The 23,398-nt window shown below is 41.6% G+C and overlaps 1 protein-coding gene across 5 annotated transcripts in view; it reads right to left on the reverse strand.

Moving 5' to 3' along the window:
* Positions 1–573: 573 nt before the first annotated feature.
* tspan9a (tetraspanin 9a) overlaps positions 574–23,398 on the reverse strand; it is a 186,672-nt gene continuing 163,847 nt past the window's right edge. For all 5 annotated transcript variants that reach the window (XM_078257657.1, XM_078257656.1, XM_078257654.1 and 2 more), the window contains 4 exons: positions 12,327–12,428; positions 11,901–12,032; positions 10,631–10,714; positions 574–1,466 (listed from right to left, as the gene is read on the reverse strand). In XM_078257657.1, coding sequence (XP_078113783.1) covers positions 1,395–1,466; positions 10,631–10,714; positions 11,901–12,032; positions 12,327–12,428 — 390 coding nt within the window. In that variant the 3' untranslated portion in view covers positions 574–1,394. The remainder of the gene's footprint in view (positions 1,467–10,630; positions 10,715–11,900; positions 12,033–12,326; positions 12,429–23,398) is intronic.

The following is a 23,398-nucleotide window of genomic DNA, read 5'->3' on the forward strand; positions in this document are numbered from 1 at the left end:
GAAAATTGGGGTGAAAAAAAGAAAAATGGAGGCAGGGAGGAATCGACAGCCAGAGCGAGGAAGAGTAAGGAGGGCAGAGCAAATGGATGAGACCTCAAGAATATAGGAGAGAAGGTCTCTAGCCACCTCCGCTAACATAATTGATGGTAGCAGGGAAACATGTCTGCTCTGTTTTTGTCCCTTGTGCCCTTACGTTGCTCCATGTTTCTACAGTATGCAGTGTTTTTTTTCCTTCTGCAGCTTGGACAATGTGATAAAACACACCCGCAAAGCCCCCACACACACACACACACACACACACACACACACACACACACACACACACACACACACACACACACTTCAGTCTGTATTCTCGAAGGGGGAACTAAATTACTCAGATCTCTTCACTTGACAGTCCGGGTGGAGCCCTAATAAACAGCCATTTTACACCATTTGTATTGTCTCATAGGAATGGGAATACTGCTGGTGTGTGTGTGTGTGTGTGTGTGTGTGTGTGTGTGTGTGTGTGTGTGTGTGTGTGTGTGTGTGCGTGCGTGCGTGAGAGAGCGTGTGTGTGTGTTCACAGGCAGATGTGTGCATTACAATTTATTTTTCAGAGGATGCTGCAGAATTCGGGTGTAAAATAAATCCACTGACAAGTTCTCACGCTAACATGACGTTCCTCCATCACGCACCCTTTGCCTAAATCTCCATTACCAAATGAAAAAAATAAGAATCATGGATTAGATTAAACACCATCTCCCCAGCTGAGAGCTCATTGCACTGATCTATTCAACACTATCATTCCACAGGAGCGTCGATGACATACAAAGAAACAAGAAACAAATGAAGATGTTTGACATTTTGACGACAAAGGTAAATAAGTAAAGTAGAAAACTAGCATGCCATGTTGGAACTTCTTTCATTTACAGGTGAAAAAGGGAGCTTGACTTTAATCAATGAGGAAAAAGAAGCTCCACAAGAGGTGGAGGGTATTATCAGTTTCATATGTTCTCTTTGCCTCGCAGTGGGGGGTGTGGGCATTAGTAAAGTCTTCATTGTCTCAAAGTCTGTCCTTCCTTCCAGCAAATTGTTAGTCCAAGCAAAAAAAGACAACAAAATAAAATCGAAATGTACTCGAGAGGAGTGACAACCAATGGGATTCTCTTCCTTGCCAAAAGTAGGTGTCCCTTCTTTTCCAGTTGTGTTAACTCTTTGGCAAAATGAGTGGTGAGAGGAGAGAGCAGAAAAGAGCGGGAACACAGCTGGAATCTGTACAGAAGGTCTGGGAAGGGGCAAAGAATGCTCTAAAGAGGTTGTAAAAGTGAGGGGGGAAGCCGGGGTGTTTCAATCCGAGTCTTATCCCATCAGGCAGTGCAGCTCCTCTCCGTTGGGTGCCTCCATCCCCAAGGCTAAGCATCGTACTTCTTCCCCGTTCTGTGGATGTGGTGGAACAGCGTCATGGAGAACGCCATGCCCAGGAGCTGTGGAGGAAAGGAGAAGGAGACTCGTGAATTTGTGTCTGCATGTTTATGTGTGTCTCTGTATGATATGTGTGTGTCCCTGTGTGTCCTTTTTGATGTTGATGCCTTCGGCTGCAATGAGTTTTGATGAACTATAAATCCTGCGGTGAAGCACCAGCACATTTTCGTTTTTCACTCTCCTTTTCTCAGACGGCCTTCAAAACGAGAGCTCCGGAATCTTTGTGATGGAAACGAAAATGTACAGCGTGCACAAGCATTAAGTCAATGACGTAAATTGAGATGCCACTGAATCAAAGTAGCCAGCTATCTCTTTGAAGTTTCCATTACCCCTGATACTTCTACATCAAACACAGTCACAAGTCTGATCCTAAAACCATTATCTGGCAAAGTTTGGATGGCAGAGAAACGGCAAAGTACTATGGTGCATAGTCTTTACTAAAAAAGGCAATGTGGACTACCTGCAAACAGCCTCCACTGGGGATTCCTACGGGATGTGATTAGCCAGAAAAGCTGCTGATTCTCTCCCTTTAGTTTCAGTCAAAGCCTAATTCATAGGGCTGCTTCAGAGAAAATGCTACCTTAAGCCGCTGTCAATCAAAACATCTAGTGCCATTTGAGGTAAACATCCAGCTAAGATGGAGTTAGGAGGACCAATGAAAAACTAACACAATTATTTACATGGCTCATCTGTGCAACTCTGACATTCACAGAGCATTTTGCTGTCTGCTTCATTTAGTCTGAGTCAGACAGCATGACAGTCGCTCCTACAGGACTTTTCAAAACTCCATCATCCGCCCCTGCTTAAGAATATATAAATAGGGCTGAGATTTCTGAAACCATTGTGGATGGCGTTATACATATAGTCTTTTGCTTAAGTCTGTGATATATGCTGCTAGTCTGAATCATTTATACGCTAGTTCTCTGCGCCTCTGGCTGTTATGTAACATCGCAGACTTGTGTGGCATCAGGTTTTCATGATGCTCACCTCTGTCCTGCCCCCCAACTTGCCTTCGAGTCTGCTATCTGACAGCTCAGGGTCTGTATTCCACTGTTACCTGACTCAGAGTTATGCGAGAAAGTGTGTGTGTGTGTGTGTGTGTGTGTGTGTGTGTGTGTGTGTGTGTGTGTATAGAGAGGGAGAGAGATCATTAAAATGAACGCCAGCTGAGTCGGTGTGGTGTGGGGTTTAATTCTACAATACTTTATCAGTCTCCAAACAGGGCCAACATTTGTCACTGTTGTGCATGTGCATACTGTGTGCGAGTTTGTGTTTGCAGAAGAATGAACAGACAGGGAAGAGATAGTGTCAGAAAGTGAGAAGAGAGTCAGTGAGTTACAATGCATGTGCATAGTGATCTGAAGTTGCCTGATATATATATAATGCTGATTTTCTCACAACAGAAGGTCAAGCACCTTCCCCTAAGTTTATTTGAAATGTGATGGATCTTACAAACCTCAACACAGAGATTTCATAGCGAGGCCAACTTTCTCTGACTGAACTCATGGATTAGCACACTGAAATGTGAGGGCAGGGAAAATAAAGCAAGAGGGAATGTTGAAAGCATGAGAGTATGAGTGAAAAGGAAGAAGCAGAGTGCAGGGGATGATGCATTGTATAAGCAGACATTTTAAGTGAGTTTCCATCCACCTGTTTTCATGCGTTTTTCAAACAGACTTAAATGACTCATGATGTGCATGAAGCATGAGACGAAAACATACGGTATGTGGAAAGTTGAGACTGTAACGTATCTCAAATTAATATGTGAAACAAACATAAACTAGAAAATACATTTCCTGCAGAAAATGCTAAACTGGATTGCTGGCATTATTGTGTAAGAAGGTGAAGTAGTGAGAATGGTTGGAAAAGTGGGAATGGTTTTAATCAGTATGAATTTTATAGAAATATTCTAATACCAACAATGTCTTTTGAAAAGTCATAGTATAGGTATGTCAAAAAAGTGATAAAAACTCAAATTATAGCATGTTAAAAAAGTGATTAAAAAAACCCCATATAGTATGTCCAAAATTATCATAGTATAGCATGTAGAAAAAATGGTTAAAAAAAAGTCAACGTATAGCATGACAAAAAAGTCACAGTATATCAAAAAAAGTGATAAAAAAGATATAGTTTAGAATGTCAAAAAAGTCACAGTATAGAATGTTGAAAAAAAAGTCATAGTATAGTATATTGAAAAAAAAGTCATGAGCTAAGTTTCCATCCATTTGTCAATCAAATTATCTGAAGTTCGGTAAAAAAAACTCATGCGAATAAAATGAAAAACACACAATGAAAGTGTGTTTCCATCCAACGGCTTTAAAGCGAATAAAAACCTGTGCGTAATGACGTGTTTTGCGGTCAAATTGGTATATGGAATTGGAAATAGAGACATTTTAAGGTGTTTCCATTCATTTTTGCATTGAATTGCACAACATTCAAGCAAAAATTTGCTAGATAAAATGGACTGCACCATCTACTAACAATTGATCTATATTGCACAAGTTGTAATAGTGCTTATGTGCCAGCTGATAGCGACATATCAAGCTATAATAAGAAAACAATGACGCTATCAACACATTGCTATGATGATGCAGATGCAGATGCACGTAAATGCCCGACGACAACGGAGGCGGCCTGTGGTGTGGGAACGACAGCGTTATATTTTGCTCGTAAATTAAATTCAAAAAGTCTCTCGTCTCCTCGCCATGTGTCCAAACAGAGCGGAAATACTGGGCGGAAATGAACTAAAACTTCTTCTTCTTCGTTTTGTGGCGGGTTTCAACCAGAGTTCAAAATTAGCACCATCTACTAGCCAAATGCTGGTAAAATATGAAACTGGCTGGTAGATTTGCTTCACTCACTAGCCTAAAAAACAATGGTAATGTATTGAGTGGCTCGTCAAATTTTAACATTCACTAGCCAAAAGAGTTAATTTTGAAACCTGGTTGCAACCATAAAATGACCTAAAACTTAATCGCAATTCATTATTTATTCGGCAAATAACGTTTCCATCAGCGTTTATCGCATAAGCCGTATATCGATCAAGATAAAATCCGATGAGACCGAACGTATTTCCTTTGAGTTGATATTCAGATCGTGCCTTCTCCAGGTAGGGAATGAGTCCTTACCCCAAGTGAAGGAGTTCAAGTACCTTGGGGTCTTGTTCGCGAGTGAGGGGACAATGGAGCGGGAGATTGGTCGGAGAATCGGCACAGCAGGTGCGGTATTACATTCAATTTATCGCACCGTTGTGACGAAAAGAGAGCTGAGCCAGAAGGCAAAGCTCTCAATCTACCGGTCAGTTTTTGTTCCTACCCTCACCTATGGTCATGAAGGCTGGGTCATGACCGAAAGAACAAGATCCAGGGTACAAGCGGCCGAAATGGGTTTCCTCAGGAGGGTAGCTGGCGTCTCCCTTAGAGATAGGGTGAGAAGCTCAGTTATCCGTGAGGAGCTCGGAGTAGAGCCGCTGCTCCTTTGCGTCGAAAGGAGCCAGTTGAGGTGGTTCGGGCATCTGGTAAGGATGCCCCCTGGGCGCCTCCCTAGGGAGGTGTTCCAGGCACGTCCAGCTGGGAGGAGGCCTCGGGGAGACCCAGGACTAGGTGGAGGGATTATATCTCTAACCTGGCCTGGGAACGCCTCGGGATCCCCCAGTCGGAGCTGGTTAATGTGGCCCGGGAAAGGGAAGTTTGGGGTCCCCTGCTGGAGCTGCTACCCCGCGACCCGACCCGGATAAGCGGATGAAGATGGATGGATGGATGGATGATATTCATGAAATTCAATCGAATTTTACTGTTTCCATTAGGCATTTTTCATTTGATATCACTTAATTTGGATAAAAATGTGTGGATGGAAACATAGCTATAGTATAGTATGTTGGAAAGTGATAAAAAAAGTAGTTCACCCAATAGAGCGCGCACCCCATGTACAGAGGCCGAGTCCTTGCTGCATGTTCAAATCCAACCTGCTACCCTTTGCTGCATGTCATTCCCCCCCTCTCTCTCCCTCTCTATTATTATAACTAATTCTATTCCTTATATTTCTTATAATATTTTTGTATATTTTTCCCTATGTCTATTTAATGTGTATTTGTGTTATTCTGATGTGTGTGAATTTTTCTTTTGAGCTGCTGTAACAAGGGAATTTCCCCAGTGTGGGATTAATAAAGTCTATCTTATCTTATGTCAAAAAACGTGATTAAAAAAAAGTCATACTATGGTACAGTATGTTGAAAAAAATCAAAGTAGAGTATGTCAAAAAAAACATCATAAAAAGGGCCAGCCCGGAATGGGTATCAAACCTGGGTCAGAGTCTGCAGTGACTACTTGCATTTTGGCAGTAGTGGTAACCACTGAGCCAGTGTGCCAGCAAAGAATTTTTGTTGAAAACAGTACAAAGTCACAGTATGGTATGTCGAAAAAAGTGATAAAGTCATAGTATAGTAGGGCTTTGACTCCGAACTTCGCTATTCAAATATAATTCGAATATTTAAAAAAATATTGATATTCGAACGAATATTAGGCAGCCCTTAATATTCGAACCTGTTATGGGCATTGTTTTTTTGTAAATGTGTTTCCTTGTAAACGTTTTCAATTCAGATTCCGAGGCTTTTCACGCATTTCAAAATGTAACTCTCGCTCGGCTGTAGCGTGGTAGCGTTGCATTTCCTCCCCGACTCAATTCCTGGTTCTCCTTCTCCATAAACAACATGAAATCAAGGAGAGGGTTAACTTTTCCTGCTACAGATTTCCCACCGTGGTCAGAAAGCACAGGGGAGACACTTTGTTTCTCTCACTATGACTCTAGAGTCGCTACTCGCTCTGAAGCTACCGGTAATCACCGTCACTCTCTCACTCTAATAGAGGAGACACACCAAGCCGATAATCGGCCGGCGGACCGTCTGGCGAGGTCGGTGACTCGAGTCTGTTCGGTGTGTTGCGTGCTGTCGTCCGTCCGAGGAGCCGTCGGCCTTCATTTTGGCCGACCCGACATGTTCAGTCGGGAGACAGGCCAGTCGGGACTCGCCCGGAAATGGCGAGCGGATGAGCCGCTCAAAATCTGACGAAAATCTTTTAAACTGACCTTTGTCAATCTGAAATGAAGACAGATTCAGAAACTGAATGGCCTATTTCTCGCTTAAAATGTTTTCAGAAACACGTTTTGGTGAACTATTTTAGTACAATATGAGATCGTATTCTGAACAAGCCGCCATGATAGTCTGGCTGTGAATTTCCGGAGAAAAAAACCCCCATGTGACGCGTTCGTCCTATCAGCTGCCGGTTTTTATTTTTTGGGGGACAATATAGAGTAGCGCCGCCTGCTGCTATGGAGACGTATTATGTTTCGCGCACGCGCAGAGCATATGCTTAAGTCGGCGTCGCCTCAGTGTGTTTTGAGGCATTTTTTGGACCTCGGGGACCCGACTGATCAGTCCGACTGCCTTTTCTGCCAACGGTCGGCCCGTCTGGTTGATGTGTCAGGGCCGTAACACACACTCCCCACACACACCCACACACACCCACCCACACACACACGCAAGTGGCTCGACGCAAACACCAGCGCAAAAGTATAAACATCAGACCACTTACGTCGGCTACGGTGAAATATCCGAACTTCCTGTTGAAAGCATACTGTTTGTATTTAATCCAGGGTCTGACTTTTAATAAAAAAATTGTTGTGGCAGTGTGTTTTTCTTCTGAAAACATCATGGCACGCCTATTGATTGATACACTGCCCTCTGGTGGACAGGACATATACAAAGTTTGATACCAATATAAGTCTTACTGAAGGCATTTAATGGTCAAAATATTATTAATAAATATTCTAATATATTCAAATATTAATAGTAATAACAAACGAACTTCGAATATGATTTTTGGGCAAAAGTCAAAGCCCTATAGTATAGCATGTCGAAAAAAGTGGCAAAAAAGTCATAGTATATCAAAAAAAGTCATGGTATAGTATGTCGAAAAAGTCATGGAATAGCATGTCAAAAAAAGTGATAAAGTCATAGTATATCGAAAAAAGTGATAAAAAAGTCATAGTATAGTATGTCGAAAAAAGTGATAAAAAGTCATAGTATAGAATGTCGAAAAAAGTCATTGTATACTATTTCGAAAAAAGTGATAAAAAAGTCATAGTATGGTATGTCGAAAAAAGTGATAACAAAGTCATAGTATGTCGAAAAAAGTGATAAAAAAATCATAGTATAGTATATTGAAAAAATTCATAACAAAGTCATAGTATATCGAAAAAAAGTCCTAGTATGGTATGTCGAAAAAGAAAAAGTGACAAAAAAGTCATAGTATATCAAAAAACGTCGTGGTATAGTATGCCGAAAAAAGTCATAGTATAGCATGTCGAAAAAAGTGATAAAAAGTCATAGTATGTATGTCGAAAAAAGTAATTGTACACTATGTCAAAAAAAGTGATTAAAAGTCATAATATATTAAAAAAAAGTCATGGTTGTTACGGTTATGGACATTTCTGTTGACTGTTTGTATTTTGCTGTTTCCTGTCCTGTATATTTATTCTGTATATTTCTGTTCCGTTGTGTATATTTATCCTGTTTTGTGTATTTTGGACTGTGTATATTTATGTTCCCTGTGTATATTTCTGTTTCCTGTTTTATTTTGATAGTCCTGTTTTTTGTCTTGTCTAGTTTTACTTCCTATGTTTTCCCGCCTTTGTTGATTACCCTGTCTCTCCTAATGTGTTTCACCTGCTGTGTCAACTGCCCCTCTTTACTTCATTACCCAGTGTATTTAGCCGTTGTGTTTCCCTTGTCAGATCGTTTTGTGTCCGTTGTCCTGCCTGCGTGAGCTTGTGTCCTTGCCCTGTTAGTTTGTGTCTATATCCTGTCAAGCTTGTTTTTGGAAATCTTCCCTGTGGTTTTTTGTTATCTTTTTCTCTGGGGACGTTTTGGATTTGTGACTTTGTTTTTGCCTTCCTCAGTTTTGGACTCCTTGTGTTAGCCTTTGCTTTTTGGATCCCTTTTGTTGGTTTGCTCCCTGTTTTTTTGTATAAATACATCCTCGAGCTCAACCTTTCTCCTGCCTGCCTCTCTCTGCGTTTGGGTCCTATTATTCCCTGCCACACAACAATGGTATAGTATGTCGAAAAAAGTGACAAAAAAGTCATGGTATAGTATATAAAAAAAAGTCATAGTATATCTTAAAAAGTGATACAAAAAAGTCATAGTATAGCATGTCAAAAAAAGTGATAAAGTCGTATGTATATGTCGAAATAGGGTGATAACAAAGTCATAGTATAGTGTGTCAAGAAAAGTAACAACAAAGAAATGTTGAGGTTGTTTAAGGAGGGCTGTCAATGAAGGAATGCTTATGGCTCTTGTCATTTGAAGGCTCACTGAGCCAAATGTTTAAGTAATATTGCTTAAATAAGCAGATTGGCTGAAAGTAGAGAAGTATATGTATGAGAAGTAAGAATTGTGGCCGTGAGAGCAAGTTAAAGAGAGTTTTAAGACAATCTTTTCCTCTCTCCTCTGCACTGTAGCTGTGACATCACCCACACTGAGCAGCCCTTAAAAATGCAGAAAAAGCCTAAAGAAGCACTAAACTTAAACAGTGATTACACAAAAACTGTAAAAGATATCAAAAGGATGAATCATTTTCAATAGCTGAAGGTTTTATGAATAGTTTAAAGTTTGAATGACGTCTGTAGGTGAAAGTATGTGGGAGCAGTAGCATTTAGAAGTGGAAGAAGCCTGAAGAAGATTTAAAGATTGCTCCAATGACTTTCAATGTAAAAAGAAAAAAATGAATATTTAAAAAACTATAAATGGTGGAGAAAAGTTAAATACAAGCACAAATGTCCTTAAAGAGCTGAACATTTTGATATTTGAATGGTTTTTCTAGCTGAAAGTATGCAGAAGTAGTAGGCGACCGAAAATCGAAGAATTGGATAACGATACTGTGAATGCTGCTGAATCAGCACTCACACAATGATGTGTTTACGTCATGATTTCTGAGATACGGTTGACCATATCTCACGTCGTCTTCTGCAATGCTTTAATGGCCCTCAAGTGGAGAATTGGTGCCCTCAGCTGTTTATCTCGATATGGCCAACTTCTTATATGTATAACAGAGGATGGAAAAACACTTTAAATTTTCATTTGCAGATTTTCTTGTTTAAAAGTTTTTGTTTAAAAGTTGCTTTATTTGAATGGAAAGTTGAATATTGAGGAGTATTGATAAGTCATATTGGTATGACTTCTAAAGGTTTGCAAAGACAGCTGGTGGAAGTTACACAGACACTTAATTTGTATCTGCTGGAAGAGGAGCTGAAGGCGTAAAATATAAGAATTGTAAGAAAAAATGTAGCAAGGAATAGAAAGTAGGTGCAAGAAAAGATGGACTTGAGTGATAATTGCAGCACAGATCCGGGGACAGAGCATAACCTTTAAAGTGTGTTCAGACTGAACGCAATGTGAGTTATAGACAAAGCGTGATTGCATACAAAGTCAAGTGGGTGTGAAAAGATTTTCTCAAGGCAGTGCAATTTAAGGAAAAAACTCCCAAAAAAGCATAAACTGCAAAACACTCTAGCAATCAAATTTGTGCAAACGCGAGGGAAAGTGCACTTTGCTTTGTTCAGTCTGCAGACACTTTTAGCACACAACCTCCAAGTAAGTTGAAAATGTACTGCAGCAACAGTGAAAACTCACTGTACAAATAGGGATAGATATAAAGCAGATTTAAGGACATAAAGAGAAATGGTATCAGAGGAGGAATATCTATCACCCTTCCCTACTGTGCCTTTATACCTGCTCTTCCATATTCAGTATCTCTGCTGTCCGATCTTTTGATGGCTCCTTATACATGACTATAGCCTGTTTGGCACACAGCCATGTGTCTTTGATTCTCCCAGACAGGATCAGGGTGCAGAAGACAGTGACTTCAATATTTCAGGATGTGTGGGCGCCCAGAACGCCCACTTAGCACAGGCCTCATTACTTGCTCTGTAGATGGTGGCACTGAGGCCACTGGATGCACACTTTTTTTATTTTTTTACACGTTGCCAGACAGGCAGACACAAACAAATGCACCCAGACACAAAGCAAGAAGAAGAAACAGGAAGGAAATAAATGGGAGAGAAGCAAAAACAAAGGGAGAAGGAAAGAACAATTTATCACTAAGCCTCCTACCTGCACTACCAAGATGACCATGCCGATGGTTCCCAGCAGGTGCTTGTTGTCATCCAGCCATTCCTCCACTTTCTCGAAGCAGCCCTAAAATGGAACAAAAGCTTGTAAGGATACCCTTAAAGAAATGCACACTTTCAGTATGGCAGAGGATTCATGTCCTTCCGATTGCAGCCTGTTAAGTCACATAGAAAAACCCAACCATCCAGTTCATGCTGTTCCACAAATACATCTCTTACATATAAGATATACCCTCGGATGAATGAACTACCAGGTGAGGTGTTAAAATAAGTGAATAACCCATGAGCGATGACTTTTGTATGCAGACTCATGGGCCATATGGACAGACGTGTGCACTTACTCTTAAATGTATTCCCACCTGGGTTCATTCACAGGTCACTCCCTGGCAGGGGAGGCAGTGTGAGGGACTTATGGTGGTTTCAGCTGCACCCATTCTTGAGTATGGGTGCTGAGGCAGCATGTTACACTTAACTATATAGTGTGTGGCCGTCTCCTCTGGGCAGGATTACACACAAGCTTTGAGTGGTGCACTCTCCCAATGGGCCAGCTCAATGTCTGCCTATTCACATTTTGGCAATTATATTACAGTTTTTAATCCCCTACTTTGGACCTGCTAACAAAGCACATGCCAGACCAATAGCAGATTAGACTTGTAATAGGGGGAGATTGGTGAACATTGTGCTGCAAGCTTTTTGAGAAAAAGGGGCTGTTGTCTCATGCATAATGGAAACAAATTGTGATTGTAAAGCGTGATTAGAATTCAGCAATAAGATGGAAACTTTAAAGCTACTTTAAATATGCAGGGTTGTGGAAAAAACTATTTAAACCAAATGGACCTAAAAGTTCAAATAATATAATAAATATTATGATTTGTATGTCTCTTGAAAATCCTGTGTCGAGAGAGAGAGAGAGAGAGAGAGAGAGAGAGAGAGACAGAAAACGACTATAAACAACTCTTTGTGGTTGTTCTTCGTCTCTTAGTGGTCATTTTGTGTCTTTGTGCTTGTTTTAAGTCTCTTTGTAGTCATGTTGCATATATTTGTAGTCAGCTTGAGTCTCTTTGTAGTTGTTTAATTGACTTTCAAACAAGAAATGTTGACAGTCACTTTACACAGAGGCTCTGGCTCAGGGGCCCTGTGACTGGCTCGGTCCCTGAGCCCAGTAGGCCACTTAATCGTTCCATAGTCATATCATACAGTGTATGTATACAAAAAACATATTTGCATTTACATTCGAGCCAAGGTGAACTCACCCTGTTCCAGAACATGTTTGTGGAGTTCTGGCCACAGTTCTGGTAATGCTCCTGACAGCAGCGGTCAGGTACCACCTTCTCCTTCAGGGCTTCATGCCAGTCGGTGTATGCTATCACGCCGCAGCACTTCCACTGTGAATGCAACACACACACACACACACACACACACACACACACACAATTATTACACATACATTAGTTAAAGCTTCCTGTCAGTCCAGGGAGACCTCAAACTAACTTTAATGTAACAAGTATTGTAATTAGTCCCTTTTCTTTGGAGGACTGCAGTAATGGAATGGAAGTGTTCTTCAACAGCTAGTTTTGAATTTTAATGTTGCATATATATTTTAGTAAAACTTTGCATTTATGTATCACTTATAGTGAGTGAACATTCATTGCTAATGTTTCTGTGTGAGGTCTGCCTACCTCTGCCTGGATGATGTTCCAGGCATTTCGCAGGCCTATGTTGTTTTCTGAGTTGTAGAGAGCCAGCCCATCCTTGAGATCCTGCTTGGCGTTCTCACTCACCTGGAGAGGGAAAAGAAAACAGCAGCCTTGGTTAGAGACCTTTTGTCTAAAGGGGTTGGTTAATTATAGTCTTTATAATGGAGCAGGCAGTTGAAGATTGAGTGTTTGTAAGGAGGGTGCATTCATTGTCAATGTCTTTTTCACATAAATGTATCATCATGTTGGCAGTGAGTTGCTTTTTAGTGTTTTTCGCGGACTATGTATTATTGTTCGTGAATTACTTTTTTGGGAACTGACTAATCATGATGAAAAGTGAAGATAGCTGACGGTTACAACGCAAAATTTACTAGAATGTAAAGGCTGAAAATACCAGCGGATACCGACGAACCAGGTTACTGTTTTTTTCTTGCCATCTAAAAATAACCCTGCTACAGCAACTTGGACATTTGACACACACATACACAGCTTCAACATGCCCTTCAGCAGAGCGAGCACATCATTTTCCTCTTGACTGAACCCCAACAATATGCTCAGGGTCGTGCCATGTCTGATGGAGATTAATACCTCATTGGATGTGTTAATGAGATACAAAATCAGAGCTGCAGTTCTTCTGCAGTTCGCTTTGCCCGTGGGGATTTGCTAACTGCCAGGACAGATTGAGTGGCGCTTCAGATATGGAGTAATTATTACTGGAAAAATGACATGCACTGTCAGAACCATGCTGTACATCTTCACAGACAGTACAAGTTATATCACAACAAAAGGAACGCACTTCGCTTTTAGTTAAAGCTTATGCCCTCAGACTGTGCCCGGGGAGAAGAACATTTGCACACAATAAGAGATGCTTTCAGCCAGAGAGGACTGGTGTTCAGCTAGACATTGTTTGGAGGCTGCTTAGTAAATCCCTCAGTAAAAAAATAATAAATAGAATAGAATAAATTCCATTTTAAAGTTGCTTGATTATTTACCTGTGTAGCTCAGCAGAGACCTCTAATCGTATACTGCACTGCATATGAGAGACAGAACAAACCTTCCTTTGATCATAGACAAAACTGGATTCATCTATAGAATAAGTGGCTCAGCAATTCATGGTGGGAAGAAAAAACATCAAACCCTACTGTTTCCTGGGCTGAAAGCATTGACTGTATAAGGCTGAAAGGCAGAAGAACAGTATTTGCTGAATCAAACATAAAAGTCAAACAGATTTCTTACCAAGCAATTAAAGTTTCCCTGGCAATAAAATGCTTTAGCAATCATTAATCATGCAAAACCCATTTAAAACATCCTCTAAAACCTTTGAAATAAGATTAGTATCATTTTAAATCACATTGTTCTTTCTCACTCAGTAACTTTGCTGATGCAGAGCAGCGTATCTGTGTATTGCACCTCGGGCTGCAGGCCCTACCATATCTGTCCTTGTGCAGCAAAATGAGAGGAAGAGCAGCATCATCAATCTCTGCCTCATACTTTGTTTCTATCCTCTATCTTCTCCTCTCCATCTAGGCTATATGTGATGCTGCTGCTCGCTCATTACTGACTCCTCACGCTAACTCAGTCACTAGAGAGCAGGGGGGAGCCCACTACTACAATAAAAATCATCTTCTGAGTCGCCAATAAGTCTTTGCATACAGTATCTTACGTTTCATGTGTGGAAGTCTTTGTTACAGCCTGAAAATGAAACGTAACGATCTAGATTTACCGCTAACGAGAGGCAGACAAATGACTGCAGAACAAACATGGATTTGATCATGCAACACTCTGACCCATTTTCTCCTTGCAAAAGGAGCAGATACAAACACATTTTTTTGTATTAGCCTATTTTCTTCTGATGAGGAAAACTAACTTCATGACTGAAGCTCATGTTGCTTGTACTGGAAATTATTCACAACAGACAACAGTCCAACACCATACTTTGGCAACATCTAACGTTTCTCTGAAAGATGCCACAGTGCAATTCCTCAGATGTGGCACATTGACAAAACCATGACACACAGCTCATACTTCTCATTACATAGATACGCTTGGGGTTTCCTCTGGGCTGACCAAGTCCACACTCAGCAATACAGGCCAGAACATTCATCTCAGAAATCTGAAAGCTTCAGCTCAGCCAGCGGAATGAACACACAAGAGCCACAGAAAGCGAGAAAACGTAGGGAGACATGCAGATATACAGGTTGACAGGGCGAAGGAAGGATTGGGCTTTCTGTCCAAACTGGTGTGTATTTTCTGTCACTGTGCACAGAAGCAGAGAACAGAGAGTGGGTGGTGGATTGTCTTAACACCCTGTGGCTGTCACTTAAGATGCTGCAATAATACAATAAAGTCAGACAGTACTGATATTTCCACATGGTACAGCAAGGTATCAAAGCTATTCTTAATTTAATGTTCTGTTTTCTTTTATGCTTTAAACCAAGGGTCTTCAACTTTTTTTAAGCCAAGCCTTTACTGAGAGAGAGAGAGAGATGGAACAGGGACCCCCTACTACATATATAAAATTAAGTTGAATATTAAACACGGCCTACAATAACGTGTGGGCGGCCTAAAGCCTTTATACATACCTTTTTAGAGCAGAGAATACTAAGCTATTAAAACATTTGTTGACATGATTTTATAAATCATGTTTTATTGTTAAAAATACATGTGGCACAGTGACTCCTTAGGGTTAACTGTATCTGTGGATGGCTACCTTAGTGACTATCTTACCTATTATTTATGTATCATTAATGTGTTGTTTGTTTTCACAAACAGGCTGATTTATATTTGCTAATAAAATTTTGGATTCATGTTAAGACATTTTAGTTTTTGAAAATACTTAATATTTATATATATAATTATTATTATTATCTTAATGCCGTAACTCTGAGGAACCCCTAGGGGCCTCAGACCCCTGGTTTTATCCTGGAGGCAATTATTCCCATGCAAGGACTCCCCGATTGTCAGGCCCCAGATCTGTTGACATATAAACACCTAGGGGACCAGGTACACTGGGACCTGTCACCGTGCAGACATGGATCCACACTGCTTAGTGCATAGCCATGACTGAGCTGACTGCTCCCTTTTTCTTTCTTTTTTTCAGTGTGAAAGATCTGAGCTTTTTGTTAGTGTTTCAATGTTGAAATTGCACTTTCGAATCCAATTTTCATGTTCAGACAGCAAAGTCTGCGCCATGTAGGTGACAAAGTGTATAGATATGTTATTGCCCCTGCCCCCCAGTGTTGAGAGTATTTCTCTCTCGTTAGTTTTGCCTCCAAGGACGAAGGCAGGTTGAGCTCCTCACAAAACACCAGAAAGTATTGCTTGTTTACAGTAGGTGAGGTAATGGTTGACAAAAGAGCAATTAGTGTATTGTGTGAGTTTTATTCACTTTTACCCAACTGCTATTTATCACTTTGAGACATTACAATCTTCAAACGATGTTAGAGTGTTTAATTCAAAATGATTCACAGTCTCTGCAGTACAATTTCACTAAAGAAAAAGAATAGCAACAGACTATGCAGGAGGGTTAGTAAACATATTACCACTCGGAGAATGAAGCCAACTAAATGAAAACACAGCCCGTCTGTGAAATGAGACAAATGTAAATTCAGTATATGAAAATATAGCAAGATTAAGTTTCTTGCACCTTCTGTGCATGCTGACAGGAGAACAGAGCTTGGAGATACACGTGAACCTGCCATACATAACTGAGGGAGGGCCAAGGGACAAGTCAAAGAAAAGAAAGTGATTAGGATTAACTTGAAAAAAAAAAATAAATAACACTGAAAAAAATGTCTTCATTCCACCTGTAATACCTGTTGTTGTTTTGTCACTTGGGGCAGCGGGTTATCACTAACGTGACAATGACTAAAGTGTGAGTATATTTAAACCTCCAGCAGACAAGGAGCAACATTATCAATCATTTGGATTCATATTTCTGGCGCAAGTCCAATATTCATGCTCCTTTTAGTTCTGGTTGGTTGGTCTCCACCAACTCCTGAGAGAAATATCTGGCTTTTAGGTTGCTAAATGCTCCAACTATGTTTACCAGCTAGTCGCCTACTTTGCCTGTGTGCTGTTTGGTGCTAGAATGTGGTGTAAAGTGGGTTTTTAGAGTTCTTTTTGCTAAAACAGCTGCTTGCTGTGGAGTGAACATGAGGGGAACTTCAGACTCGGGTGATAATTCTCTGTGGGTTTGTCAATATGGGCAACCCCTTTCACATACAAGTGGTAAAGTCACCCATTGTTAAAATAAAAATACTGATTATAGCCACTTAAAACAATCCTTCCTTTACACTTTAGAATACCCGGGAAGATGTTTGACATATACACATAACACAACAATGAACTATCTTCACTGTGGAAAATCATAATGGTTCATGTGAAATCACATGGAAAGAGCATAAAAAATGATGGCTTATCATGTATCATCAAGTTATTTTGGTTATGGTCGAGGTAAGTTTTGACGATGAGTAAAAGTGTAAATAAGGAATTTTATAATAAAGCAGGCGTTAGAATCATGCCACTGTTACAACTGGAAATGGACACCAATCCTGAGAGTCTTTACTGTATAAGAGAGGACTCTCGACTGCCCAAATTTCCACTATTCTTTAAATTTCTATTCCCTGTTCTCCTCCTTCTCATCTCGTCTTCAGTCTTAAACAGCATTTCAGAACCATTTGTCACTTATTTTACTGCTTCTTTAAGTGAAAGAAAGCAGATATTTTTCTGTATTTTCAATCACAGAGACTCTGTTGGCTTATTTCCAGTCAGCTGAACAACAGTATCTTCCATTATCAGCTGTACACTTTTGAAGGATAAACTCATGAGAACGCACAACATCTTCCTTTTTCACATGTGATGTGTTACGCTCACTCTTAGGCACCTCTCCCTGAGGTGTTCAGTACTCCTAAACTCTGTTCCACAATCATTTCTGAGTCAAGTATATATCTTCACAACAAACTGGCTCTAATCGTCACATCCTTTGAGGACCCTAAGAACTGAAGCTGACAATATTTTCCTGTTGCTCTCATTGCTCAGCTCTGGACAAATGTATTCGCTAACTGCCTGGAAAGTGTTATAAATGATGTGGAGAGAAACAGCATCACAGCCAGAGGTCCCCAACAGCACATCATTAAAAGGGATACTTAATTTCCTTAGTTGCTCTGCAAGCCTGTGTCGGGTAGCCTGAGGCCAGAGCACTGGTCAGAGCAAGGGGAAGACCCCCACTACTTCTCTGTAATTGGCCTGGAAGAAAAATGGAGCATGGCCAGGGATTGAACATAATTTTGCCTGTAAACTAATGCAACACATGACTAGATGTGTGTGCTGATTTGTTGGGTTGTTAGTAAGATAAATCATGGATGTGGCATAGCCTTCCCTGCTCTCTGAACTAGTCTTTTATGTGATTAACCTTCCATCCTCTGTAATATTCACATAGAATATAATACATGATTTAAGTTAAAAGCATTACTTATATGAGATTTTTCTGTTGGCCAATTGATGCACGTCATGATTTGTAAGCTGCGCATGCTCAGTGTGTGTAATTGGAGTAAGCGATGAGCCGAGACACAATTCACATGTTGTTCCAGGTTTGAGCGAATAAAACCCGGTTTATATCACGTCAGTGTGATTCTACATTCTTGTGTATGCAATACAACAAACAAGACATGGTGTCAGAGTGAAAGAGTGAATACGACTCGAACAGAATGGACGTCGCTGGAGTTCCTTCACCCCATATGGATTGGGATGCTAGCAACCTGCCCGTAGCATGGCGCAAGTTCAAACTTCATGTGGAATTGATGTTTACCGGTCCGTTTAAGAAGAAACCAGAAGACGAGAAGTGCAGCTACCTTCTCCTGTGGATCGGAGAAAAAGGTAGAGATATATATATAATACATGGACACTGACAGAGGCAAAAGCAGAAGCAAAGGTTTTAAAATCATACTATGAGCGTTTTCCAACGTCCAACGTCATTTTCGCACACTACAAATTCCATGAGAAGATACAGGGAGCTAGCGAGCCTTTTGAACAATTTGTCACGGAATTGAAACTACTTGTGAAGGACTGTGGATATGCTGACAGTGAGGAGATCGGGTGGTATTTGGCATTCATTCACCTAAAGTCCGTGAAAAGCTGCTGAATGTCGGATCTGATTTGATGCTGGATAAAGCAATAGACATTGCTAGGTCTCATGAAATAGCAAAAGTGCAACTTCAGACAATAGATGGCAGCAACAGTTCACATGAACAGGCGGTTCATGTGATTGGCAAGCAGTATCACAAGAAAGGTGCTTGGAGAGCGTGCCAGGAGAGAACAAAAGGACAACTCGATGGCGCACACAAGCCAGCCGACTGCCGTGTTCGCGCTAAAACCTGCGTTACTGCGGAAATAAGGCTCATGACGCGAACAGCTGCCCAGCAAAAGGGAAACAGTGCAAAATATGCAACAAATGGAACCATTTTGCAAAAGTGTGTCGTTCCAAGGCGGGAAAAGGAGTCCATGCAGTAGGTAAAAATGAACCAGACGAAAATGCGACGGTAAAGATTTGTTTATTGATGCAGTAACAGAGGGGAACAGTTCTCACGATACCGAACAGGCTTTTGCAAGTTTACAAGTGGTACCAAATCAAAACACGGTCAAATTCAAGTTGGACACCGGGGCATCAGCTAACGTCATTCCCACGCGTACTTTCAAGGGATTGGGAATACAGAATATGCTTCAACCCTCAATGCGCCCGCTTTATAGCTATGGTGGAGAGCAGCATGTAGTTAGAGGCAAGTACAACATGAAATACCAATACAGGAACATTCAGTTGATGCTGAAATGTTATGTTGTAGACACATGCACCACCAGTGCTAGTATTACTAGCATGCCTGGACTTTGGATTAATCAAGCTCATTCTCTCCGTGTCTGCTCAACAAAAAGTGCCTGTAATGGAGGAGTTTGCAGACGTTTTTAAAAGGATAGGACTGTTCCCTGGTGAATGTACCATTCACATTGACCCCAATGCTGTGCCTGTTGTTCACCCACCAAGACGTGTTCCCATTGCTTAACGTGATCGCCTGCGGGATGAGCTACGGAGCATGGATAAACAAAAGGTCATCGTGAAAGTCACCAAACCAACTGAATGGGTTAACTCAATGGTAGCAGCAGAAAAACCATGCACAGGCAAGCTGAGGATATGCCTTGATCCTAAAGACTTGAACAAGTTAATCAAACGACCACACTACCCCTCACCAACCCTCGATGACATCACATCCAGGTTAGCTGGAGCGTGCTACTTTAGCGTCATGGATGCCAAGTCGGGCTACTGGGCTATAAAGCTCACAGAGGAGTCTTCCAAGTTGACAACCTTCAACACAGTGTTCGGACGGTACAGATTCCTGCGGTTACCCTTTGGAGTGAAATCTGCCCAGGATGAGTTCCAGCGGAAAGTGAACCAGACCTATGGAGATCTACAAGGTGTCATGGGATTGTGGACGACATTCTTATATATGGCAGGAACAAGCAGGAGCATGATGAAAACCTCCGTGCCATGCTGCAACGTTCCAGAGAGAGAGGAAGAGTGAAGCTCAACCCAGAAAAGAGTGTTGTCTGCGCCGCTGAGGTCAGCTACATCACCAAAGACGGAGTCAAGCCTGATCCCGCCAATATTGCAGCTATCAAAGAGATGAAAGCTCCAAAGGACAAAGGTGAGCTGGAAACAATCTTAGGTATGGTGAACTATTTGTCAAAATTTGCCCCATGTCTTGCCAGCATCAATGCGCCTCTGCGTCCCCTGTTGAAAGAGACAAATGAGTTCACATGGGATGCACAGCATGAAGATGCATTTCAGAAGATAAAAGAGCTCATCACATGTGACCACAACATCTCTGATCGGGCATGGCAGACTGCTGCTACGGATTTGTTCACCTGGAACAATGAACAATACATCATTACAGTGGACTAGAGCTAGCTTTGAGCTAGACAAATTGCACAGCACAATAGCCTCTACTGTAATACACAAACTCAAAGCAGCCTTCGCCAGACATGGCGTACCTGAGACTGTTATATCAGATAACGGCCCTCAATACAAATGCAAAGAGTTTGAAGCTTTTGCTGACAAATGGGAGTTTACCCACATAACTTCCAGTCCACATTATCCCCAAAGCAACGGACTCTCAGAAAAATCTGTACAGATCGCAAAAGCACTGTTGAAAAAGGCCAGATGTGGCAGGAGAGATCTCTCCTTGAATATCGCAACACTCCTGTTGACAGTTTCAGATCACCTGCTCAACTGCTCATGAGTAGGCGGTTGCGTTCAGTCTTACCCAGCACACACCAGCAGCTTCAGCCAAAGGTCGTCAGTTTGAGAAAGGTTCATGCTAGGCGAATCCACCAGCAGCAACAGCAGAAAACGTACTACAATAGGTCAGCTAGACTTCTGTCGCCGCTGCAGGAAGCTCAACACATCCGCTTTCAAGAGCAAGGTCAGTGGAAACCTACAGTAGTCATCAGAGCGGCTGAAACCGACCGTTCCTATCACATACGTTCAGCTGAAGGAGGACAGGAATACAGGAGAAACAGACGCCACCTCCTTTCCACTAAAGAACATCACACTCACACTGACAAACATCCTGAGGACAACGCACCACAGACTCCACACATCAGCACATCTCCTACTCCACAGACCGCAAATGAATCTTCCCCTTTTACCACCACTTACAAGACAAGATCCGGACGAGAAATCAAGCCTAGAGCGGTTTTGGACTTATAATACCATGTAAAGGGTGTAGGCGGATCGCTGCCCTTCTAAAAAAAAGAAAAAAAAGAATGTGATGTTTGATTCTGATTGCAACGGTCATATGTGATATCTAGTTCTGTTTGCAATTTTGTGTTTTCTGATATCTTAACAGATGTGTTCATTCATTTCAGTGTAGGAAAGCTCATTGCATGTTAGATTGGTTACTTTGTAAGTACCACACTACAGATATGTCATAGTGAACTAGTGAATATATCCTGTTTCAGATTTTACCCACACTGACTGTGTGTAGGTATCTGGATTAGAACCTTACACTTCTATAAGAAGGGGGATGTAATATAATATATAATATAATACATGATTTAAGTTAAAAGGATTACTTATATGAGATTTTTCTGTTGGCCAATTGATGCACGTCATGATTTGTAAACTGCGCATGCTCAGTGTGTGTAATTGGAGTAAGCGATGAGCCGAGACACAATTCACATGTTGCTCCAGGTTTGAGCGAATAAAACCCGGTTTATATCACGTTAGTGTGATTCTACATTCTTGTGTATGCAATACAAAAAACAAGACATCCTCCTCCATGCTTTGCTTTCTGGAGAACCGCTCTGCAAACAACATCACACTTGTCACCTCGGGTCCTGAGCAATACACCTGCCATGACTTAGTTGCGTCATGGCAGATCATGGCAGGTCATGGCAAATGTATACATGTCACTTGCTGTCAGCAAGCTATTTGGGACAAGCCTATTTCCAGGGACAAAAGCGTTCAGTCTGAATGTTACATCGCTGATGCTTGAAATGAGTTTGCTACAATGTAACATCTCTGGTCTCTCTCTTTTTCATCCGTTCTTGAATGTAGTGGCGCGAGTGACGGCGAGCGAGCTGTATAAACGGTTCTCACAACATGGCATCATGACTTCACGTAAACATAGCCAAGTGGCGTGTTATCTGAACGCATTTTGAGCCATCCGCGTGGATGTCTACGCTGTATACAGCGGACGTAAACATACACGCCACGTGGCGTGTTATCGCGAGAAGAAAGCAACGGTTGAGTTTAGAAAACGTCACACGGGGGTTTGGTTTAGGAAAAGAAGAAAGCAACTGTTGAGTTTATGAAACGTGACACGTGGGACGCGATTCCTGGTCTCCTGGGTGAAAGTCGTGTGTCCTGTGAGACCAGTCCACCACCCCCACCAACCTCCCTATGTGGATTTTCGCTCTTCATACTACTCGCTTCGGCGTAAATTCACACGCAATCGCAAGGTAATGTAAGTCAATGGTGGCAAAACGGCGTTGATAAACACACTAAAAAGGGAGAATGCGTCTTTATAACATGCCAATAATGACATACGAATTGGCGTGCCATACATACGCCATTTCATGAGATCAGTCTGGTTCTCAAGATATCCGAGTGACACACACACACACACACACACACACACACAGACAGAGATTCCTTGCTTGTTAGTTAGATTTATATCCGCCCCCTTCTGGATTTCCCCCTTCTCCCTACACACCCATGCACATGCTTTGGTGCTTCTCTTCTCTGCTTGCCAGATTCTGCTTCCTCTTTCGGAGCTAGTAAACCTTCACTGCTGTTCGGCTCGGCATGCTGGGTCGACTGAGGCACAATGAGGTCACAGCGTTAAAGACGGATGGCTGTAATCTGGTTTGTGGCCCAGCCATCTGCTGTAGTCAGCTGGTTGCTAACTGCAGGGCCAGCCTTTATTATACCACAGCCTCTACATGGCATTTAATCAGAGAGCTTAACACCACCAGGCTTTGAAGGAAAAGAGGGGGTACCTACATATAAGCCATACCTGGAGGCGAGACTGCTGGGGTGACCAAGAAGAGAGAGAAATTCTCCATTGAGAAAAACTAAACTGATGGAAATACAGAAATAAGGGGGGGACTTGATGACTAAATGAAAGCAGTGAAGAAAAATTTGTTCCTCAAGCAAAACCAGATACTATATGTTCATTTCTTCCCCACATCTCGTTGACAGCTTGTCACCCGGAAGGATCACAGTTTGCAGAGGCGTCACTCATGACTTAAAGATGACTTATTTGAAAGACTAAAATATCTGTTTTGCGGGCCTCTGCGGATACACACTCAAACGCAGCCAACTACTGTATGTCTTCCAGACTTGTTAATAAATGCCTTGTGATTAGGAGATGAAATAGAAGAAGTGAATTAGTGATTCCTCTGATCAGAGCCTGTAGCAGAGGATGAGGAGAGCCTCACACAGCATACGGGATCTCACTGGAGAGAGTCAAGTCAAGAGGAAAGAGAAAACCAGAGCGATG

Source organism: Sander vitreus, chromosome 8 (assembly GCF_031162955.1).
Source record: "Sander vitreus isolate 19-12246 chromosome 8, sanVit1, whole genome shotgun sequence".
NCBI classification, from domain to species: domain Eukaryota; kingdom Metazoa; phylum Chordata; class Actinopteri; order Perciformes; family Percidae; genus Sander; species Sander vitreus.